A 22,970-nucleotide genomic window follows, 5' to 3' on the forward strand; every position below is an offset into this window, starting at 1 on the left:
GATCAAAACAAATCAAACCGATATTATGTGGAATATTAGAGTAAAGTGATGTTACATCCATGGTAACAAAAATATAACAACGTTTCCATGGTATTTCATTAAGAAGCCATAATAAATGCGTGGAATCCCGAAGATGACTCTTAAGATTAAAAACATGGGGTAACATGATTCTGTCTACATAGTGTGCCAAATTAGATGTTAGTGAGTTGATGCCAGCAATAATGGGTCTGCCTGGTGGATTATGCAAATTTTTGTGCACTTTGGGAAGGTGGTAGAAGAATGGAATACTGGGGTTTTTATGCACAGAAAGTTTTTTTCTTTATTATTAAAAATACTAGATACCACCCCTTCAGTAATGAGATCGTTGTATGCCTGGATAGAACGAAAATAAATCTCATATGAACTTTTTATATAATAACTTGTATCAGAAAGAATTCTTAATGCCTCATTGACATAGTCACATCTATTTTGGATTACTATGCCCCCTCCTTTATCCGCTGATCTGATGATTATTGAATTATTCATAGATTCATATTCATATTATTCATAGATTCATTGCTTGCCTTTCTTGTGGATTTAAATTCATTTTCTTTTTGGTAAACCCTTCCTTAGATGTACTTCTCGGGTCACGAACAATACTCTCAAATTGTTTCAATACAAGGTCGCTGAAAACATTGAGATGGTGACTTTTGTCCTCAACAGGATAAAATTTAGACTTAGTAGGTACATTCAGGTGAAAAAAAATCATGTGTTTCCTCAGTATTTTCTGTATTAATTAAAGGAGTGGATTTATTTTCCTTAATAAAAAATGTCTTTTAAGGGTTAATTTCCTTATGAAAATTTGTAAACCTAAAAATAAATCAAAATCCTTAGGTTTGTTGGAGGGACAGAAGGACAATCCTTTAGAGAGGAGTGATTCCTCACTTTCAGAGAGTTTCTAGTCAGAAAGATTAAAAATATTAGAGGTTAATTCATTAGCAATAGAGGGGGTTAAGGTGCTATTTTTCCTCTCTTTGTATGTAAAGTAGACATGTGGTAAATGTTATGTACTAGCTATTTTGTGTGACATAACGCTCTAATTTAAGGGCATAAAAACTAAAAGTTTGAAAATTGCTAAATTTTCACAATTTTAGCCTCATTTCCAATATTTTCACAAATAAATCTTAGGCATAGTGAACAAATTTTACCACTATCATGAAGTACAATATATCACGAGAAAACAAGCTCTGAATCAGTGGGATCCATTGAAGCGTTCCAGAGTTATTGCCACATAAAGTGACACTGGTCAGAATTGTAAAATTTGGCCTAATCAGGAAAGTGAAAAAAGGCTTCGGGGTGAAGGGGTTAATATAGTGGATACTTAGGTTACAAACTTAAGACAAAGCACTTTATAATGTTCACAAATAGCTATTTAGTTCATGAATTGTATATCTAATAGACAATTCTACATTTGGAAATATTTGTCCCCTATAATGTAATATTCCATTACTTTGTTTTTCCTTTTTCTGCCCACTCACAGCTCTTTGGCTTTGTGTATGCCTGTTATGTCAGCAAAGTTTTTATGGATGAAGAAGACAGCTGTGAGTATTAATTATAATGTTTCTTCATAATATATAAGATGTGTCCATTTGTCCAGTTGGAAAAGAGGGGGAAAAATGTTAGAATGTGATAATTTTATACACAAAAAAGCCAAGCAGTGTATATCAGTAAAGAGATTGTGATCACAGACAACAATGAATAGCGGTAATGTTTGTGCTCTAAAGCCGTATTGTGTATAAATAGTAAAACCATTGTAAAATGCCTAGACTGTACGGCAATACAGTGTATAGACAATACCACCATCTATCAGGCTTGAATTGGTCCACTAATAATAATAATCTTTATTTTTATATAGCGCTAAGGCTACGTTCACATTTGCGTCTTGCGACGCAGCATCGTCAACGCAACGCATGACGCATTGTAACGCACACTAAAACGCATCGTTTTCGACGCATGCGTTGAGCGCATGCGTCGTAAAACGCAGCTTTTTTTTGTGCGTTTTTCAGGCGTTTTTGTTAAAACGCAGCGTTTTCCGACGCATGCGTTGTCAAACAATGATGTCATTTTTCACCCAATAGCATGACGAAAAGCCCCATTAGTGTCTAGACACTAGATAATACCACCAATGGATAGAAGAGGGTGGGTATAATGGAATTTTAGTATATATACCCCGGCATACATAAAAATTCCTCCCATTTTGCGTGTTTTTACAGCATCAAGATGGAGCGTCCCATGGAGAGTATCTACCTCAATATGGAGCTGGATTTTGCCATGGCTAATGCTTGCGCTATCGCCTTTCACGAACAAAGGAAAAGAGATAAACAACGGAGAAGGAGTCATCGGCGCTTTTGGCTACACCCTATAGTGGAAGTCCGAGAGAGCCGTGGAGCCTACCATTGTTTGTTTGGCGAGCTAAACGACAACCTGGAAAAATATTTTGAGTATACCAGGATGTCTCAAGACAGCTTCCGCTATCTGCAGCGTCTGGTGGAAGGAGCCATTACCAGGCAGGACACGCAGCTCCGGAGATCAATTTCCGCCGAGGAACGTCTGCTGGTGACTCTACGGTACGTAATGTAGCTATTTGAAGGACTTTATATGTTCTGCCCTTTTTTTAAATAACCTTTTTTTTTGTCTGGGGGGGGGGAGGGAGGGACGGAAAATGTAATTTTATTTTATAACAATGTACTTCAATTAAATTTATTTATTTTTCTTCTTGGCAGTTTCCTGGCTACCGGAGAGACCTTGAGATCCCTGCATTTCCAGTTTCGGATTGGAGTCTCCACACTTTCGGGTATTATTGCCGACACATGCCGTGCATTGTGGGACAATCTCTGGGAGGAATTTTTACCAATCCCAACAACAGAGTTATGGGAGGCCAACGCCCAAAAATTTGACGAAGTGTGTTCTTTCCCTAACTGTATTGGAGCAGTGGATGGGAAGCACATTAGGATTACAAAGCCTGCAAGAAGTGGATCTCTGTTTTTTAATTACAAAAAATACTTTTCCACCGTGCTCATGGCAATTGCAGGTGCGGACTGCAGGTTTCTCGCCGTGGATATTGGAGCATTTGGCCGTGCAAATGATTCACGGACATGTAAGGAGTCTGATATGGGCCGAAGATTATATGAGAACAATTTTAATTTCCCCCAGCCAAGACCTCTTCCCAACACCGAAGGGCCGGCAATGCCATTTGTGGTTGTTGGTGATGAGGCATTTCAAATGTGTGCCAACCTACTGAAACCGTACTCCAGTCGGGGCTTGGACCACACAAAAAGTATTTTTAATTATAGACTGTCCAGGGCCAGAAGAACTGTGGAGTGCGCCTTTGGAATCCTTGTCTCCAAATGGCGGATTTTAGGATCCGCTATAAATCTGAAAATTGAGACAGTTGATCAGGTGGTGAAGGCTTGTGTGGTTCTCCACATTTATATTATTGCTAAAGAGAGAGTCAACGTGGAACTAGATGAACCCATACCAAACCCATTGCCCGATTACCAAGATCATCCTCTGAGGACAACTTTGGAAATTGCTCAGATGAGGGATCGATTTGCTTCATATTTTGTTTCAGATGTTGGCCGTGTGTCATGGCAAGATCAAATGGTTTAATGTAGAAACTGTACTTTATCCTGCTGTAACTGTAAGTAAATTTATTGTGATTAATAAAAATCTAAACACTGTCATGTAAAGAATTAAACACTATTGCGTCCATGACATTTTACCAGCCTAATGTCATGTTCTTTAAATGTTGTAATGTACCGTGATTTTCTACTGTGTTGTGTTTTGAAATAAAGTTCTTTATTGTGCCTTTCCGTTTAAAAAAATGCTCCCCTACAATGTTGTTGCCAATAAAAAAAAGTTAAAACAAATCCAATGTTCTAGAACCAAATGTGTGTACCACAAAATGTAGTAATGTGAGCACAAGTTCCCAAATTGACTCTGACAAAACAACCCAATAGTTCAAATAGCCGTGTGTTCCATAGTTTTAAAAGCGAACATGATCGGCTCCCACCTTGTCAAGCAATTAAATCTTGCAGACTATTTGCATATGGAACCTGGCATCATGGAGCTTGAGGGCTGAAGCAGGTTTTCTGCCGCTGCATGTGCCGCGGCTGTGTGACAGGCACTACACATGCATGGCGAGGCCAACAAATAGGCCTTGGATGTGCATGTGTTCTGCCTGTCACACAGCCTCTGAACATGTGGCTTCAGATCATAATCCGCACTCCATGAAGCTGGGGCCCATATGCTACAAGTCTGCAAGTCTGTTTTGTTTGACAAGGAGGGAGACGATCATGTTCGCTCAACTCTAGTGAGTTAACACTATTGAACTCAGGATGCTGGAATACGTCCAGAGTCAAATAGTGGCGACACTTGGCCACGTGAACATTGCTACCACCTCACCTGACCAATAACATTAAGGTACCGTTACACTAAACGATTAACCAACGTTTACGACCAGCGATACGACCTGGCCGTGATCGTTGTCGTTGTGTGGTCGCTATAGAGCTGTCACACAGACAGCTCTCCAGCGACCAACAATGACGAAGTCCCCGTGTAACCAGGGTAAACATTGGGTTACTAAGCGCAGGGCCGCACTTAGTAACCCAATGTTTACCCTGGTTACCATTGTAAATGTAAAAAAAAACAAACAGTACATACTTACATTCCGGTGTCTGCCACGTCCATCGCCGTCAGCTTCCCGCACTGTGCCGGCCCTAAAGCAAAACACAGCGTTGACGTCACCGGTGTGCTCTGCTTTTACTTTACGGCTGGGACTCACAGTGTCAGTGCGGGAAGATGACGGCGAGGGACGTGGCAGACACCGGAATGTACGTATGTACTGTTTGTTTTTTTACATTTTCAATGGTAACCAGGGTAAACATTGGGTTACTAAGTGCGGCCCTGCACTTAGTAACCCAATGTTTACCCTGGTTACACTGGAAGACATCGCTGGATCGGTGTCACACACGCCGATCCAGCGATGACAGCGGATCATCAGCGACCAAAAAAAGGTCCTGATCATTCGCAGCGACCAACGATCACCCAGCAGGGGCCTGATCGTTGGTCGCTGTCACGCATAACGATTTCATTAACGATATCGTTGCTATGTCACAAAAAGCAACGATATCGTTAACCAAAACGTTATGTGTGACGGTACCTTTGCAGTAGGTTTGAAAATTGATATATTTTTTAATCCTCTTTATGTGTTTGTAACACCTCATAGTACAATGAGAGACAGGCTTAAAAAAATTACAACTAAATAACTGGATAAAATTGTGTCAGACATTGCAGATATGAGGTGTTAAAAACACAAGATTTGTGTATACGGCGCACGGTGTGAGTTGGTGCAAACTTTATTTTAGACCAAGAAACTCAGATTTTGTAGTCAAAATAAAACAATTTTATTAAGGGTGACACAAAAAGAAAAATGGGGAAAGGTTCTAAGGGGTAGGAACTTCGGCGATTAAGGGTGATTGATATCCACCAGTTTGGGAGTGGGTGGAGGGGGAGGAGGAGGAACCACCTTACTGGACAATACTAGAAGGTATGCCGACGTCTGACCACCCTGTGGTCGACGGTGGCGAGAATGCCAACGCAGGAGGGGAGGGAGGAGGTACGACCAGTCTCCTTGGCCCTGTGGACTGGCTCTGGCTACTCCTGCTCCGGCTAGACCCCGGCCGAGAGCTCGGTCTTGGTATTGGAGCAGCCAGAGCCGCCGTAGATGTTGTCGTTTTTGGCCGTTTTCTCCTCTCTCCCTCTGGGTGTTGTTCAGCGTGGCGTCTTTGGGTCCTTGAAGGCCTGGCAGGAGCAGGACTTTGCGGCTCGGTTCTATGGTGTCGGCGGCGGCGGCCCTCGGCATGCGGAGCTCTGTGTGGGTGCTCTGCAGCAGGAGTCGGAGTCATGCTAGCCAGCGATGGTACTACAGGCATTGTAGTCGCTGACTGCATGACCCGAGCCTGCTGCAGAGCAGTCACGTAGGCATTGTTGCAGGCCTGCATCACCGAAATCTGGAGTTCCGGCGTAAGATGTTCCACCATGCCCTTCGCAATGGCACTAAAGAAATGTTTTGCCGGCCTCGAGAGCTCGGATTCCATAGTTTCAAGGCGCCGGTCGATATTGGACAGAGCTGTGTCCATTCTATCGCCCAGTGCCTTGAAACAATTCTGGAAGACCGTGCTCAAATGCAAGAATTCGGGCAGTAGCGGCCTGTCCGAGGCCCGCTGACGCTGTCGGGAATACCCGAAGGAAGGAGCGCCAGTGGCCTCGGCCAGGGGAACATCTGATGGACCGGCTGCCGGTTCTCCAGATGGTGGTGCAAGCCTGCTCTCGCTGTGGGATGGCTGTGACGGGTCAGATGGCGATTCATGAAGGACCGCTCCAGAGGGCCGAACAGGCTCGAGGGTGCTGCTGTGTGTTCTGTGAAAACATAAGGAAAACATTAGTATACAAAATATAACATTTCACATTCGCCGCCTCCTGTGTATAATATAAAGTTAACATTGCATCACACACTATAACATTATAATTTTACATAATTGTAAAGGGTCAGTTCCGTCTGTCAGTCCTAACGGTATTAATTCGCTGATTGTTACGGCCAGCTGCCTGTCATGGCTGACGCGACCAATCAGCGCCGGGCACAGTCCTGAATTAAATGGCCGCTCCTTACTCCCCGCAGTGAATGCCTGTCGCCCGCATACTCCCCTCTGTCATCGATAAACACTTACCGGCGGTAACCGTTGCCGCCGTTAAGATGTAACCAAATTTTTACTATTGACACTGCCTATGCCGCATCAATATTAAAAATTGAAAACATTTTGTTTTTAGAAATTACCATGCTATACTCACCCATGGTTGCCATTTGTAACGGCCACCATGGTTTACGCTTATCGTCGGAACTGCCATGACGTCACGGTCATGTGACCGAGACGTCACCACAGGTCCTGCGATCAGACCAACCCTGGGAACAGAACCTGCCGTGGACTACAAGGTCTCCCGTGTCTATTATTTTAACGTGTATTGGAAACTGTGATAAACCTGGATGGGCAATATACTACGCCACTCTGAAATATTACACGTGGCTGGCCAAGATACTATGTGTCTGTGTGCTGTATACTACGTCACTGGGCAATATAATAAATGGCTGGGCAATAAACTACGTGGCTGGGGAATATACTACGTGAATATGCATGTTGTGCAATACCCGATGTGTGGGAATAGGTACTAAATACTTACTGTTGGCGGGCAAGGACCGGTCTCAGGAACTGAAGAATTCTGCCGTACTTGTATGTTGATGTCCTTGCCGCAGCAGTGCCACTACGAGTCTGTCCCTCCTTCCGCAGGCCCCGATTGAAACGGTCCTTCATGGAGTGCCATCTGGTCTTCAATTTTTTGACTGTGAAAAAAAAATTAAAATAAATAAAGGTTGAGAGAAACTTTTTTTTAATTGATAACGCAACCGTGTGTGATGCTACAAAAGTAGAACACATCACAGACGGTTGTGTATCCTGGCCTGATGGGTCAGAGCGGCATTTCGGCAATACTTACCAAATTTATCTTTGTCCGTGGGTGAAGCGCTGTCAAAGCCATCCCACAGCGATTTGGCCACCTCAGCCCACATACGTCTCAAAACCACCTGGTCCACGTGCCGGGGGTCACGGCTGTCCCACAACGGGCCTCGCTCCTGGATAGAGGCGACCATGATGTCTATGTCTATGCCCTCATCCTGGTCCCGTTGTGAAACCTAGAATAATTGGAAAACATTAATGTTTGCAATATAAATAAAAATTGGTCTCCCTCCCTCCTCCCCCCCCCCAAAAAAAAAAATAAATGTAAGGGGAAAAAAAAAAAATTACTAGGTTGTTTGAAAAAATACTTACTCGACGTCTTGACACCACAGCTTGGCCCCGAAGTCGCTGCTCCTGCTGGCTCTGTTCCTCCTCACTTGAAGAAGCCTGGAAAATAGTTTTTAAAAATTGAGTGACACGTCTACAAATGACACCAAATAGTAAGCAACAGTAGATCATGTACTCACCGAACTCCCCAGCGGTGTCGTGTGGCTCGAGTCGCTGGCCATTCTAATAACAAGATGAAATTCTGAAATGAAAAAAATTTTATTATTTTACTATGCACAATACAGAGGCACATATAGGAAAATATCAAAAAATCCATACATTAACATTACAACCACAACGAACAGTGCACTCATAGTACAATGCCAACTGAACAAGCGCTGAGCAAACAACACCGCCATACATTGAAATAAAAAACAATGGCAGAGACGACACAATGCCAGAGTATAGCAAAAGCATAATACCAGTCCCAGGAAAGATAACAAAACAAATAAACAACAGACCCTATGTACTAATCCAAAAAGACACAGATTTTTTTAAACAAAATTTTTACAACACTGATTTCCAAAAGGTACAAGAAAAGGCAAACCATACCGCCATACGTTACAATAGAAAAAAATAACAAAATAAATAAAAGAGTACGGCTACATATGAAGCCCTGAAATTCATCAGAACCTGATTAAAAAAGAAAACATTTCTATTTAAAAAATAACACAGTGGAACAACCGCATGCACAGAACAACCCAAAATAAACAGCACAATAGATTTCCGAAAAAAAATAACAACCCCCCCAAAAAAAAAGGAAAGAAAAGTCAATCCTGGAAAGACCACCATACTTTACAATAAAACCAACAAGGCCGGAGACAATGAAACGCCATCATATAACGCCAGAAATATACATCACAACCAGAATAAAAAAACACCCCCCCAAAAAATGGAAAAGAAAAGTCAATCCTGGAAAGACCACCATACTTTACAATAAAATCAACAAGGCCGGAGACAATGAAACGCCATCATATACGCCAGAAATACATCACAACCAGAATAAAAAAACACCCCCAAAAAATGGAAAATAAAAGTCAATCCTGGATACACCACAATACTTTACAATAAAATCAACAAGGCTGGAGACAATGAAACGCCATCATATACAACGCCATACATCACAACCAGAATAAAAATACAACAATGTCCACAACCACAGTGCAGAATACACAACTTGCAATAAACAATTTAAAAATAAAACATTAAGAAAATGCGCAGAATGATTCTATACTTACATCTCTTGAAAGCAGATAATAAAATAATAATAATAATTTTATTTATATAGCGCCAACATATTCCGCAGCGCTTTACAACTTATAGAGGGGACTTATACAGACAATAGACATTACAGCATAACAGAAATCACAGTTCAAAACAGATACCAGTAGGAATGAGGGCCCTGCTCGCAAGCTTACAATCTATGAGGAAAAGGGGAGACACGAGAGGTGGATGGTAACAATTGCTTTAGTTATTTGGACCAGCCATAGTGTAAGGCTCGGGTGTTCATGTAAAGCTGCATGAACCAGTTAACAGCCTAAGTGTGTAGCAGTACAGACACAGAGGCTATTAACTGCATAAAGTGTATGAGAACATGATGGAGGAACGTGATTATGTTGTTGTTTTTTTATTAATAGGCCACACAGGGATAATTAGGTTAATGCGTTGAGGCGGTAGGCCAATCTGAACAAATGAGTTTTTAGGGCACGCTTAAAACTGTGGGGATTGGGGATTAATTGTATTAACCTAGGTAGTGCATTCCAAAGAATCGGCGCCGCACGTGTAAAGTCTTGGAGACGGGAGTGGGAGGTTCTGATTATTGAGGATGCTAACCTGAGGTCATTAGCAGAGCGGAGGGCACGGGTAGGTTGGTAGACTGAGACCAGAGAGGAGATGTAGGGTGGTGCTGAGCCATGGAGTGCTTTGTGGATGAGGGTAGTAGTTTTGTACTGGATTCTGGATTGGATGGGTAGCCAGTGTAATGACTGGCACAAGGTAGAGGCATCGGTGTAACGGTTGGCGAGGAATATGATCCTGGCAGCAGCATTCAGGACAGATTGGAGCGGGGAGAGTCTGGTAAAAGGTAGGCCAATTAGTAGAGGTCTGGTCTCTGTCGTATGCTGATGCAAAGTGCCAAACAATGCAAACATTTTTTTTATATATGGGGGATGTTTTTTCACTGTATACACAGTCTAGACACTTTTTGTGTAATTTTATTTAACGACGCATGCGTCGCACAACGCATGCACGACGCACGCACTTGCGTCCCGTGCGTTGTCAATTGGTTTCAATGGGGATTGTAACGCAATTACGACGCACGGGCGACGCAAGTGCGACGCACGCGTTTTTACGACGCTACAAAACTGCAACATGTAGCGTCGACCGCGCCCCGCCAGGTGCGGCCAAACGACGCATGCGTCGTGCAACGCACCAAAACGCATGACAACGCATGTCCATGCGCCCCCAATGTTAAAGATAGGGGCGCATGACGCATGAGTCGACGACGCAAATGTGAATGTAGCCTAACATATTCCGTAGCGCTTTAAAGAAGTTTTGCACACATTATCATCACTGTCCCTGATGGGGCTCACAATCTAAATTCCCTATCAGTATGTCTTTGGAATGTGGGAGAAAACCAGAGTACCCGGAGAAACACGGGGAGAACATACAAACTCCTTGCAGATGTTGTCCAAGGTGGGATTAGAACCCAGGACTCCAGCGCTGCAATGCTAACCACTGAACCACCGTGCTGCCATGTGCTGCCACTATGAAACAAGCAGATCCCCAGGTGGGCCCACATGCAGGAGTGCGACCCCACGCACCTATATGAGCAGTCGTTGACACAATAGACTCTAATCACTGTGTACAGAGAGACATCATCTAATCATTTGTCAAAATATCCCATTTATTAATCTATAGAAACAGGTAAATTTGAGAATGAGAATAATGTAATATTTGCTTGTAGTTGAACAGTGACCGTCTGGACCGTTTTTTTCCCCCCCACCCCCAGACCAAAATCTGCCACCCCGTCTCATGCTACATATGCACAGAAAACATGACACATTAAATTCTTTGGAAATTTTTGGCCACAGCGGCCAGTTTATTAACAAACAACAGTTAAACATTATAACCAAACAGAATTATCTGAAAAACCTAAGGGGGAGGGTTCTTGGAGCTAAAAGATCTGGCATCATATATATATATATATATATATATATATATATATATATATATATATATATATGGGCAAAACCCAACACTTTTTACCCTCAGCCGTGACATCCAGCTCGAGGGCACCATGTAACCCTATTTCAGGGCAGACCAAAAACCCAAAAGCTCCCGAGGACAATCCCCGTCCAGAGCGCGTAACCACAAGCCAGATCCAACCCCATCCTTTTAATTGACCTCCCTCCAATAAACATCACCAACTCCAAGAACCCCGCCCCCCCGCCAACCACGAACAGCCCTGACCACCTCAGGCTCGTGAGTGCCCCACCACCGCCAACGCTCTTTCCACACCCTCCTGTATGGCAAGCGCCCACAAGTCTACACCGATATCGTTTAAGTGCACACCATCCTCTCTCCAAAAGTTACCGACCCCGGCCTCCAACTCGAAGTGCCTCACTGCAATTCCTCCATTCCTGGATACAAACTTCCCCACAGCCCTATTAAGTTTGATCCTGGCCCTATTAATGCCTGCCAAAGACCGAGCCAACCTCCACCGTTTCCTGGGCACAATGTTGGACCAAACCGTCGTAACTCCCGGATAAGAGACCCACAATCTCAAAAAATCGAAGCGGATGTCCCTGATGAGTTCCCTAACCGGCTTCGTACCCAAATCGTTCCCCCCCATGTGCACCAGCAAGATATCGGGCGCCCTATCCAGACGAACCGCCCGGGAAAATTCGGGCAACACCCGGTTCCATAACATACCCCGGAACCCCAACCATCGAATCACTACCGTGTCGCGGCAAAAACCTAACTGTCTGCCGTCCGGTCTCGCGTCAGCCCGCGCCGCACCCCAATACACGAACGAATGTCCGAAAATCCATGTCAATAACGGGGGCCGACCTGAAAAACAAAACAATAATTAACGGAACCAGAAAGCTACATGGCCCCCACACCGACTAATGCCGTATATAAGTCAAATAACGATTAGAACTCCAGCGCCCGATTCGTTTAATCACATCGGACCCTAAACCCAAACCATCCGCAACCGTTGCCGCCCCAATTCTGAAAGAATGAGACCCGTATGACTGGGGATCCAGTCCCAACTCGACCAAAACCTTCTTTAAAACCGCAGAGAATTGAAAACGTGACAAGAAAGTCCCGTCCTGGTGGCAAAGTAACGGGCCAGACCTAACCGACCACAAACCCCAATATTCCTCCAAACATCGCTGCGGACACATCAAACATTCATTAACCCTCCCTAAAGCCACCCGCTTACCCTTTCCGAACCTGTCAGTCTTCGACCTCCGAATCAAAAAGGAAATACCGCCAACCCAAAAATCAACATCCTCCGCTGACAAACCTCCCGCCTTAGCCTTGTTAGGGGACACCAGCTCACCCAATCTCAAGGCCCCAAAAAACGCCCAAGAATATGCCAACCTAAACAAGGCAACTTCAAACTGAGAACCACAAATTCTCCCAACTGCGTCTCCTAACCTTACTAACAAACTAAAAGAAATGGGTCTACGCTTGTCAACACTAGTATTCCCGCTACGAAAACCCCGCAGGGCCTGAACTACGAGAAAATTCTTGGTAACATCGACCGACCCCTGCAGCTTGAAACCAAAGGCCAAACCCGCCATAAATTTATTCAACTTTGATACTGACCAATTCCACTCAGCTGCCTTGCCCACCAAAAACAATACCGCCATTGTCCTATCGCCGTCCGATTCAGCCACTCCCCATTGACCAGACCAACTCTCCCAGATTTCCCACGCCGATTTGTAAGCCAGCCACGTCGAACTCGAGACCGAGGATTGAATCAACCTTCCTCCTCGTCCGCAACAATTTTCCACAAACGTGAAGGGCATACCACTCCTGAGGCGTCCGCATCTGGGGCCAACTCCTGGAAACGTTCCAACTGTGAACGAGACAAAGCATCCGCTAAGGAATTTTGTACCCCCGGTACATGTACTGCAGAAATGTATGCATTTAACTCCAGGCAGCGCAACACAAGTTCCCTAACCAGCCTAATCACCGGGGGGGAGGAAGAGGTTAAACTATTGAAAATAGCAACCACACTTAAATTATCGCAATGAAACCTGACCTTCCGATTCTGAAAAATGTCACCCCAAATCGCAACCGACACCACAATTGGGAACAGTTCTAAGAGTGCAAGATTCTTAGTTAAACCCTGCCTCCGCCATACTTCTGGCCACACCTCCGCACTCCATTGACCTGCACAATACGCGCCGTATCCAACCGAACCGGCCGCATCTGTGTAAATTTCACAGTCAAAATCATCCACGGCTTCCAACTGAATCAAAGAGCGACCATTATAAGTTGACAAAAAACGCTGCCAAACGACCAAATCTTCCCTATGCTCCTTGGTTAAACGAACAAAATGATGCGACGCCCTAACTCCGGCCGTTGCCAAGGACAACCTACGGCAAAAAATTCGGCCAATGGGCATAATCCGGCACGCGAAATTCAAACGCCCCAAAAGAGACTGCAATTCTTTCAACGTCACCTTACGCAAGTGACCAATCCTGCGTACCTCATGTACCAGCAACGAAAGTTTGTCCTCAGGTAACCTACATTCCATCTTCTCCGAATCGATAAGGATACCCAAAAAACTCAGAACCTTACAGGGTCCCTCCGTCTTCTCCTTCGCCAACGGTACTCCAAACAACCCTGCCATCCACTCCATAGTAGCCAATAAATTCCTGCATACGGCTGAATCAGGGGGGCCAATAAACAAAAAATCATCCAAATAGTGGATGGCGGAAGGAACACCGGACACATCCCTGACCACCCATTCCAGAAACGTGCTAAACATTTCAAACAGTGAACAAGAAATCGAACATCCCATAGGCAAACATCTGTCCAGATAAAAACCACCTTTCCAACTACAACCCAACAAAGGAATGCTATCCGGGTGCACAGGGAGCAACCGAAAAGCCGATTCAATATCTGTCTTGGCCAATAAAGCCCCCTTACCATACCGCCGTACCCATTGCACTGCCGTATCAAACGAGGTGTACACCACTGAACAAAGCTCTCCATCAATGCCATCGTTAACTGACCTCCCTTTCGGATACGACAAATGTTGAATCAACCGAAACTTGTTCGGCTCCTTCTTGGGCACCACCCCCAAAGGTGAAAGGACCATGCCTTCAATGGGCAATGAACTGAATGGCCCAGCCATCCTACCCAGTTCCACCTCCTTCGCCAACTTACTGCTAACTACCTCAGCATGCAAATCCGCTGACCTCAAATTCTTAGTAGTAAAGGGAACCACGTGATTAGGGGCCGGGATCCGAAAACCCTCAGAAAAACCCCGTAAAAGAATTCCCGCCTTATCTTGATCAGGGTATCTATTTAGATAAGGGACCATCCCTTGAAGCCTCACCGGTGTCTCCCCTTTGACTACTACCCGTTCCTGGCTTACCCTTGGCTTTTTTGAAACATTTGGAAGCTCCGTGGGAGCTCCCGTTGCAATGGGAACAGACGTGCTTAAATTTGCAGGAGTTCCCGTACTTACATTGGCCATCATTGAACTGCCAACAAGTACCGGACTTCTCTTTCCCGCCCTGTGCCCCCTGGCCTCCGCTGGCCTGTCCTGATTGCTGAGTGCTGTTGCCCCCGCTACCCTGAAAGGACTGCCCATATCGCACCGGAGCCATAACTTTCAACCAGAGCCCGATGTCCTTTTGGTCCCATTTGATTTCGGGCCTGACTGCCTTCCTTTGACGGAACTGCTCGTCATAACGGAGCCACGCCTGCCCCCCATAAGTCCGATGTGCCTCACCTATCGAGTCAAAGTAACAAAACAGGCCCGAACAGTTATCTGGAAATTTCTCACCTATGACGCTAGCAAGTATCGCAAAAGCCTGCTGCCAATTAACAAAAGTCTGCGGAATCAACCGCCACCTACGCTTCTCCTCCTCCTCTTTTTTGCTGTCCTCCTTCTTACTCTTGTCCAAATTAAATTTTTCCAAAGGGAGTAGGGAGAAAATCTCCACATACTCATCCTTCCAAATCCTCTCCTTCACTTCCTTCTTTAAATGCGCCCCCAGCAGGCCCTCAAAGCAAACGTATACCTCCCCTTTTGCCCTGTCGTCCAATTTTACTTTATCCCCTTTACTTTATCCTTCTCAGTCTGTACCGACACCGATACACCGGCAGACGATGCCTGTGCTGACCCCCCAGAGCTAGTCGCATCACTAGCCAACCGCGATCCCGCCCTCACACCCTGTAACCAGGCTCCAAGGGGGGAACTCCCATCCCCCTCCCCAACTCCCCCTTCAAAACTTTTTAAAAAATGTGACACCCCAGCCAAAATATCACTAATTCCCGACATCCCAGAGCCCCCTACCCCCGCTATAGAGCTAATAACGGATGCCGCACCCCCGATACCCCCAACCCCCCTTAAACTACCCCCTAAATGAGACAGACTAGACGTGGACGCATACTCACGGGGCTGCGCGGGTGCTGTGTCCCCGCCAGCCGGACATCCAGACTCCTGCCGAGTTCCATCCTCCAATTGTTCGCTCCCCGACTCACTCCTGGTGTCGTAGCCCTGCCTCTCCAGGCCCGCGCCCCTGGCCTCCTCGTCACCAGGGGGGACCGGAGTGGGGGATATGTGGCGCTCCCTAGACCGTCTGCCGGATCTGGATCTGGCGTCAGCAGCCGTCGCCTGCAGCCTGCCATCTCTTCCTGTAGCGCTGTTGCCCCCAGCCTGTGAGTCATAAGGCTGTCTGCCCTGCAGCCTGCTCCGCCGGCCTCTCCTCGTGTCGGACGCCCGCCCTCCTGCATCACCGTGGGCGCCTGGCTCCTCCGCAATCGCTCCGCTTCCTCCTGCAGCCGTCACAGCTGCCTGGCGCCTCTGCTCCGCTGCTGCCCAAGCCGTGCACACCGGTGCCACGCCGCTCCGTACTCTCCCCGGCTGCCCCGAACTCCGGCGCGCAGGCACCGGCCTCACTTCCGGTACGGCCTGTGGTGAAGGGGAAGCGCGCCCAGCCGCCGCGCTCCTGGTCTCAATAGTGCGGCGCCGCGCTGCGCCGGCAGGTCGGGGGCCAGGATTCCTGCCGGAGGCGGCCCCGGGCGAAGCAGCCGCGCCGGGGCACCGGGCCTCCGCAGGGTCCCGAGTGGGGCTCCGCGGCCTCCTCCTGCCGCGCGTACCCATCTCCGGCGACAGGCGCTCCGGTGGCCTGGTCCTCCTCGTCCTGGTGCCGCTCGGCTCCGCAGTCCCCAGCAAGGTAGCCAGCTGCTCCTGCAGCCATCCGTCCCTGCGCGATCTCGCCATCTCCCGAAGCCGATCCATCATGCCGTCCACGGAATCCATCTTCTCCAGGTAACGGATTGTAGTGAGGGGGTCTTTCTCTATTGCCTTCCACCTCGTGACTGGACTTCTTCCCGCACTTTTCCCCCTAACGAATAATACCCAGCCCCCAGCTCCTCCCCCCCCCTTTTTTCCCCCAGCCAATCCCTTTCACTAATTCAAAACTGTTATGGGAAAAAACCCTCCCATGGCAACTCAGTCATGGGGGGCTTTCATCTAGCTCTGCCCATTCCAGCCCCCCCCTTGAGATCCAGAGTCAATGTTATTGTGGGGCCCTTGTCCCTCTAGTTCAATGCTGCCATATTATATTTAAATAATACTCTATACAGTGCATTGAAAATTCTGTCATATTGCTCATAAAGTATACTTACATAAAGTGAACAAATGAAGCAACATTACATACACATCACACACACTTGTTCACATATTATATCTGAACATGATAGGGGCTTGAATTTGCAGTCAAAAAGGTTGCGGCTACTGTGGGACAATAAGAATATAATCACTAGTCCAGGATGACCTAGGAGTCTGCACTATTGCAGGGCCCACAATAGGTCTTTCCTATAGAGCAAGAACCATGTTGCCCATTGTCCCCTCTGCGTGTGTAGGTACCAGAGGATCCAGCAGGATATGGGTGACATCGGTCCCCTCCTCACCGTAGTCACACTATACAAGATCTGATTTCTGGTTCCCTGAGGAGAACTTAGTTGTATCCTTGGAGCTAACAATTATGGGATGCTAAGGTACATAAGTAACTGTACATATCTACAAAACTTTGGAACCAAAAAGATCTTTGGCTATAAATATTGAAGACAATCTGCCCTAACAAAATATAAATAAAAACACAGAAAAAGATGAAACACACCAAGCAAAACAGATGAGTATAAGTGAAGTACAATTAGGAAATCTTACAGGTATAAAATGCTTATTACATTAGTTGCATAACAATACCGTTATGTCACCTGTACTTAATAAAATTATTGTAATATTCTGTTAAGTAAGATACATATTCCCTGTTTCGATTCAGTTGATTTCATTGGCTCCTATGATTCCTACGGATATCAGGCTCCCATGAAGACATCACATCTCCAGCTGCAGCCCCTGTACAAGTACGTCTGTCACTTATGCTTCGTATAAAAATATCTAGAGAGATGTTATCTTAGTTACTGATCATCCAATAAGTCTTGCTCTAGCACTGACGTGCAACACTCGTGTCCACCAGCAAAACAAGGGGCGACGCCACACAACAGCATTATAAAAAATGATGAAGTGGGCGTCCAAAAGAGTGTGACTACTACACTACCATAGTGACATTTACTTATATTCAACTACAAGTTGCGCAAAAATTTTGTTTCTTTTCAAAGATATTTACACCAGAATTCTTTGGAAAATGCTTTGGTGAATCAGGGCCTATGTTTTGTTTGACTGGCAGACATATTCAGTCCTGCCTCAGATCCTGCCTTAGGTCCTGCCTCAAATCCTTCCTAAGATCTTGCCTCAGATCCTGCCTCAGTCCTGCCTCAGGTCCTGCCTCAAATCCTGCCTAAGATTTTGCCTCAGATCCTGCCTCAGGTCCTGCCTCAGTCCTGCCTCAGATTCTGCCTCAGATTCTGCCTCAGATTCTGCCTCAGGTCCTGCCTCAAATCCTGCCTAAGATCTTGCCTCAGATCCTTCCTCAGGTCCTGCCTAAGATCTTGCCTCAGATCCTGCCTCAGGCCTGCCTAAGATCTTGCCTCAGATCCTGCCTCAGATGCTTTTAATCTCATTCACTTTACTATACAGGTTCCTACACTGTCGCATTGAACCTGTATGGCTCCATTTTGGAGCATGCCATATTTTTTCTGTCGGATTAATTTGTATGGCGACAGGATAAACCTCTGTATTTATCTTGCTGCAGAAAATGGTGCAGAAGGTGGCTGTTATATAGAGCAGAGCCATGCCATGCCTGTCTGAATGCCAAGACTAGTAATTGTGTGCTGATATGGCGAACATTGTATTTCCACTAAAAATGTTTCTTTTGTTTTCTTTTGCAGGCCTGGCTAGACCTACTTCATCAGTCTTCATTCACCACATGTTACCCAGTTGAAGCCCTTTTCGTATCTCTTCACATTTCATTTATTTCCCCGCTTATATTCCTGATCAGTGGTCAAAATGCCTTAAAACACAATAACGCAGCAGTAGTAATGTTCAGAGGTGTCTGGACAGGTTGCCTGCATTTAGCATTGCAACTGTAATATAAATTATGGATGGCATATTCTGCCGGTACAGTGGTATGGTCCCATCATAACTGATCACTGGAGAGTAGATGTAGTGATGTCTGCCCCACATATTAGGTAGATAATACAAGATTATTTGCTAGTGAAAACCACAAAGAATAGACCACTCTTAGGCTAGAATGAAGAGGGGTTTTGACTTTTTATTTTATTTTATTTTTTATTTATTTTAGGTTTTTGGATTTTTTTCCATTCTGAAGGAACAAAAGACCTCCCAAACAAGACAATAATAAGGGATTGTCATATTTTAAATATCCATCGGCACATTGAAGTGATTTAGATATACCAAGTGTTACTTAACTTCAGAATATGTGTAGTATTGTCTACTACAGGAGACTATAGATGAAAACATATGTAGTTATATGAGAATCAAATGAGAAGCTCCTAGGTATGTTTCTGAAGCACGAATAATGAATTCAATCACCTGCTGACTATTTGGCTACGGTATATTTCTTTGCATACAAACTGTCTTAGCCCCAATTGTTTTTTATTGTGTATGTCCAGTCTGTGCGACCATTTTGATGCACCTATTATAGAACTGTGTGAGCTCTGGAAAGCATTTCTGCACTTTTACATCCATTGGAATTGCACAGATCCATCTAAAATGCCAAAAGGCTTTGTATATCCTACCGTTTTGTATATTCTCTTCCTATGTTAACCTGTGTGTCTCCTCTAATACTTTTCGAAACAAGAAAAGGGAGCAGAAGGAGGAAATCAACATACAACTGTAGGGGCAAACAACAAACAGAACTAACGGAAGTCTGTTAGCGCAAAATGACTCACCAAACCAAGCACAGATGTTCGGTACACCCTTGATATGGCCAAACAGTTCAGTGCATCTTCCCACCTACTTTTCTAACATCTACCTTCACCATACTCTGGTTCCTGTAAACTCAGAGCTGTCAGACAAGGAAGAAAGGGCAGAAAAGACAACAGGTAGATGGGATGGTGCGTTTGGTTTGAACAGTCATTTTGTGTTGACAGATTTCTTTTAGTTTGTAGTATGTCGCCATAGAAACAAATAAGTCTGCCTAAAAGTTGTATACCCAAAACGGTAGGATTCAGTTTACATTCAAAGCATTTGCACAATCGCTTTAATTGTTTAGAAGCAATGGAGCAAATAGTAATGGATGGAAAAGTGCATTTAGCCATGAATATTAATAAAACATACAGGGTGATCCAAAAGACATGGTTGTAGAAGGCTGTGAGTCACCCGCCAGGGCCGTGGGGTACCCGGTACCGGGTCCAATGTTCACAGGGGGATGTCACGGTGGCGACCCGGTCCATGGCCCTGGGCGCCCATGTAAAAGGGAGATTGAATAAAGTTTATGTTCGTGACGCCACCTGTGCTATTCGGTCAATGGGGACCGAAGCTGCTTTAAGGGGTCCTCTGGGGTGATGTTATGGCAGCTAGATGCCTTTCTCGTATATATATTTAGGGTGCCAACCTCCGCTGTATAGGCAGGGTAATCCAGTGGTTATAGTGCGAGGGACGGTTGTAGTGTGCACGGTTGTATATGTTTTTTTGCTGTGTGGTACAGGTTTTTAAAATTAATTAATAAAAATAGTTTTATCTATTATTATCCTTTTGGATATAAGGTTCTTGTTAGTTCGGCAGCTAGATGGTATAACGTCCCACAGGTGAAATATATCCCCAGGGCTCCCGGTATGTAGATGGAAGGTGGTGAATGGTGCAGTAAAGAACGAGGACACAGGTTTGCAGTCTCTTTACCTGGTTTACTGAAGACTTCAGGCAGCCACCGTCCAGGGCACCAGATCACAGGGCAGGCAGGGTCCAGCTGGCTTGGAAGCGAATCCAGAGTTCCCCTTTCCAGGTGGAGTTAAAAGCCTTCCTCTAGCGTGGTGGTATTGTAGTCCCTTACTGCCTATGGCTTCAGATAAGGTCCTCACAGTTCTTCTGACACTCTATGTCGGTCTGCTCTCTTCTGTCTCTCTGACAATCAATATCTCATCTCTCTTTCCCTCCAAACCACAATATATATAGGGAAGTCACCTAGGAATAGGATCAAAAGCTCCCCCTTGTGGCCTGAAGTGTGAACATGTTGTGTGCATTGTGATGAGAGTTTTTCTTCATTGCTTCCAGACGACCATTACCCAGCTATTTTCCTAATGAGTATGGGAAATAACTATAACAAGGCAAGCCATCATTAGAGGGATAGTTGGAAAACTTTAGAAAGGTCATGGACTTTGTCTTCCCAGACATATTCTAAACACGGGATTCAGACAAGGATATTTAGAATATCTGCCATGTTGGCACTTTGTAAAGAATGCAGTGGGTTTTTCATTAGGGATTTGTAGAGGTGGAATCCATGCCGGAGACCTGCTTCTTCTACAAGATTATATTAAATACGTGCGCAGTGCTACATTTATCTATAGAGCAAAAAGCAACAACTATCCTTAGTCAAAGGAATGGAATCTTTTAAGATGTTATTAATATTGGCAAGGAAAGGTCTTGGCAAGCTCCAACAAATATAGTCAACTCAGAAAGGAAAAATAGTATGAGGATGCACTTATCGTGACCAAGATAAAGTCAAACGCATTATTACAAGGAAAGGAAGGAGGTAAAGGGAATAAAGTAGCTTACTTTACATGGGGGGTGTAAATGGTTAAATTATGTAAACTCAGATGATAGCAAGGCAACACAGACAATGAATCAGAACATGGCAACACCCTCAGAGGGAACTTTGTCTGACACTGGGAGGAAATTTGTGGGAATATTTTACGTACTTCCTGTCTTTTTATTTGATATATATAATGTGCAAACCTACTACTGGTCAGTGTGGATTAGAAATGTCATTTTTATCCTTAATGGTACTTAATGGTCTGTATGTGACTCCATCGTCACAGTTGGAACACTTCAGGAAAGTAACGTTAACTTCGAACAGTTTGTATCGATTTCTACAAGAAAGCAATAGCACATATTCAGTTTACAAATCCATTCATTTATACCCATGTATTCTTATTTTCTCAGCCATTATTTTCTATGAAGAGAAATTTAGCATGGCACACATTGTAGCCATGTTGTCATAATGTATTAGTGTGTGCACTGTCGATGATACAGGGGTGGAAATGAGGGATGACAAGAAGGTAACAATAATCAATGGTACTGGTCTGTAAAGTAATGTTGAAATGAGCGGATAGCAGAGCACAATAGTTGAGCTTCCTTAACATTAATGATGGGGAATATTGGCACTGGTGTTGCACCTGCACTGTGAATGCAATAGGATTGTAATAGTATGTAATGGCCAAGCGGCCACGCCATGGTGGGAGCACTATAGCATACTGTTGAGTCCTCATCCGTCCCTGGCTTTCTGATGTAGAGAGATCCAAGTAATAACACACAGCACAAGAGATGTGTATTCATATGCAGGGATCGCCCAGGAGCTCGCCTCTGACTCACTGGGCTCACCCCTCCTGTTTATATAGGAATGAGATAAGCATTTACAGACATGCGTACAAGGGCTCATATTCTCTAACAAAGAGTATCTATTCTACTGATAACGTTCACTTCTGGAATGCAGGTTACAATATGGCAAAGGAATGCGTCCATAAAAGGAATATGTCTACCTTGCTCAAGTTTCTTCATATACGTCTCTGAGTAGAGGAAGACAAAATGGATTCTTCAATCTGATCTCTACAATTCCCCCCTTTGACATATTCCTTTTATAATCTATCACAAATCCCCCTTTAACATATCCATATTTTAGATTACCACAGGGCCAAAGACAAAGCCTTTATTTTTGGTATTACACATGTACACGCTTGTATTCAATAAGAGAATCAAATCTACTATCAATTCTTCCGTTTAACTCTCACAACCTTTTCTTTGTTCTGCAATAAGTATACTAAAATATAAAAACAAAAATTAGTACAGTAATATTAATTAGAATCACTAGAGGATAACATAAGAATGAAGAAGAAAATTTATACTCTTGCATCCATTACACAAAATTTATCTGTGCATACTGAGATACTCTTGAGCACAATCTGGAATAGTACGTATATGACTACAATAATCATAACTATATGTATTATGCTCTGCATAATCCCAGCAACCCACCCGCCGATTCCTCTGAACCAGTTGGCTGGGTTGAGAAAAGAGAAAGTATCAGACCACCAGCTATCCTTATTCTGGTCATTGTCTTTATCATACTGATCTCTGAGTCGTTGTACATCCTTTAATTTGAATGTCATACTCATCGTACTATTCGGGTCTATATAATGACAGCA

General features: G+C 44.7%; 1 protein-coding gene across 3 annotated transcripts in view; it reads left to right on the forward strand.

Moving 5' to 3' along the window:
* NKAIN1 (sodium/potassium transporting ATPase interacting 1) overlaps nucleotides 1-22,047 on the forward strand; it is a 242,880-nt gene extending 220,833 nt beyond the window's left edge. The window contains exons 6-8 of one of the 3 annotated variants that reach the window (XM_077295597.1): nucleotides 1,520-1,580; nucleotides 17,474-17,555; nucleotides 18,480-22,043. In XM_077295597.1, coding sequence (XP_077151712.1) covers nucleotides 1,520-1,580; nucleotides 17,474-17,555; nucleotides 18,480-18,489 — 153 coding nt within the window. In that variant the 3' untranslated portion in view covers nucleotides 18,490-22,043. Of the gene's footprint in view, nucleotides 1-1,519; nucleotides 1,581-17,473; nucleotides 17,556-18,479 lie in introns of all 3 variants that reach the window. The other 2 variants (XM_077295595.1, XM_077295594.1) reach the window with 2 other exon arrangements.
* The last annotated feature ends 923 nt before the right edge of the window (nucleotides 22,048-22,970 follow it).

This window comes from Ranitomeya variabilis, chromosome 3 (genome assembly GCF_051348905.1).
Source record: "Ranitomeya variabilis isolate aRanVar5 chromosome 3, aRanVar5.hap1, whole genome shotgun sequence".
NCBI classification, from domain to species: Eukaryota; Metazoa; Chordata; class Amphibia; order Anura; family Dendrobatidae; genus Ranitomeya; species Ranitomeya variabilis.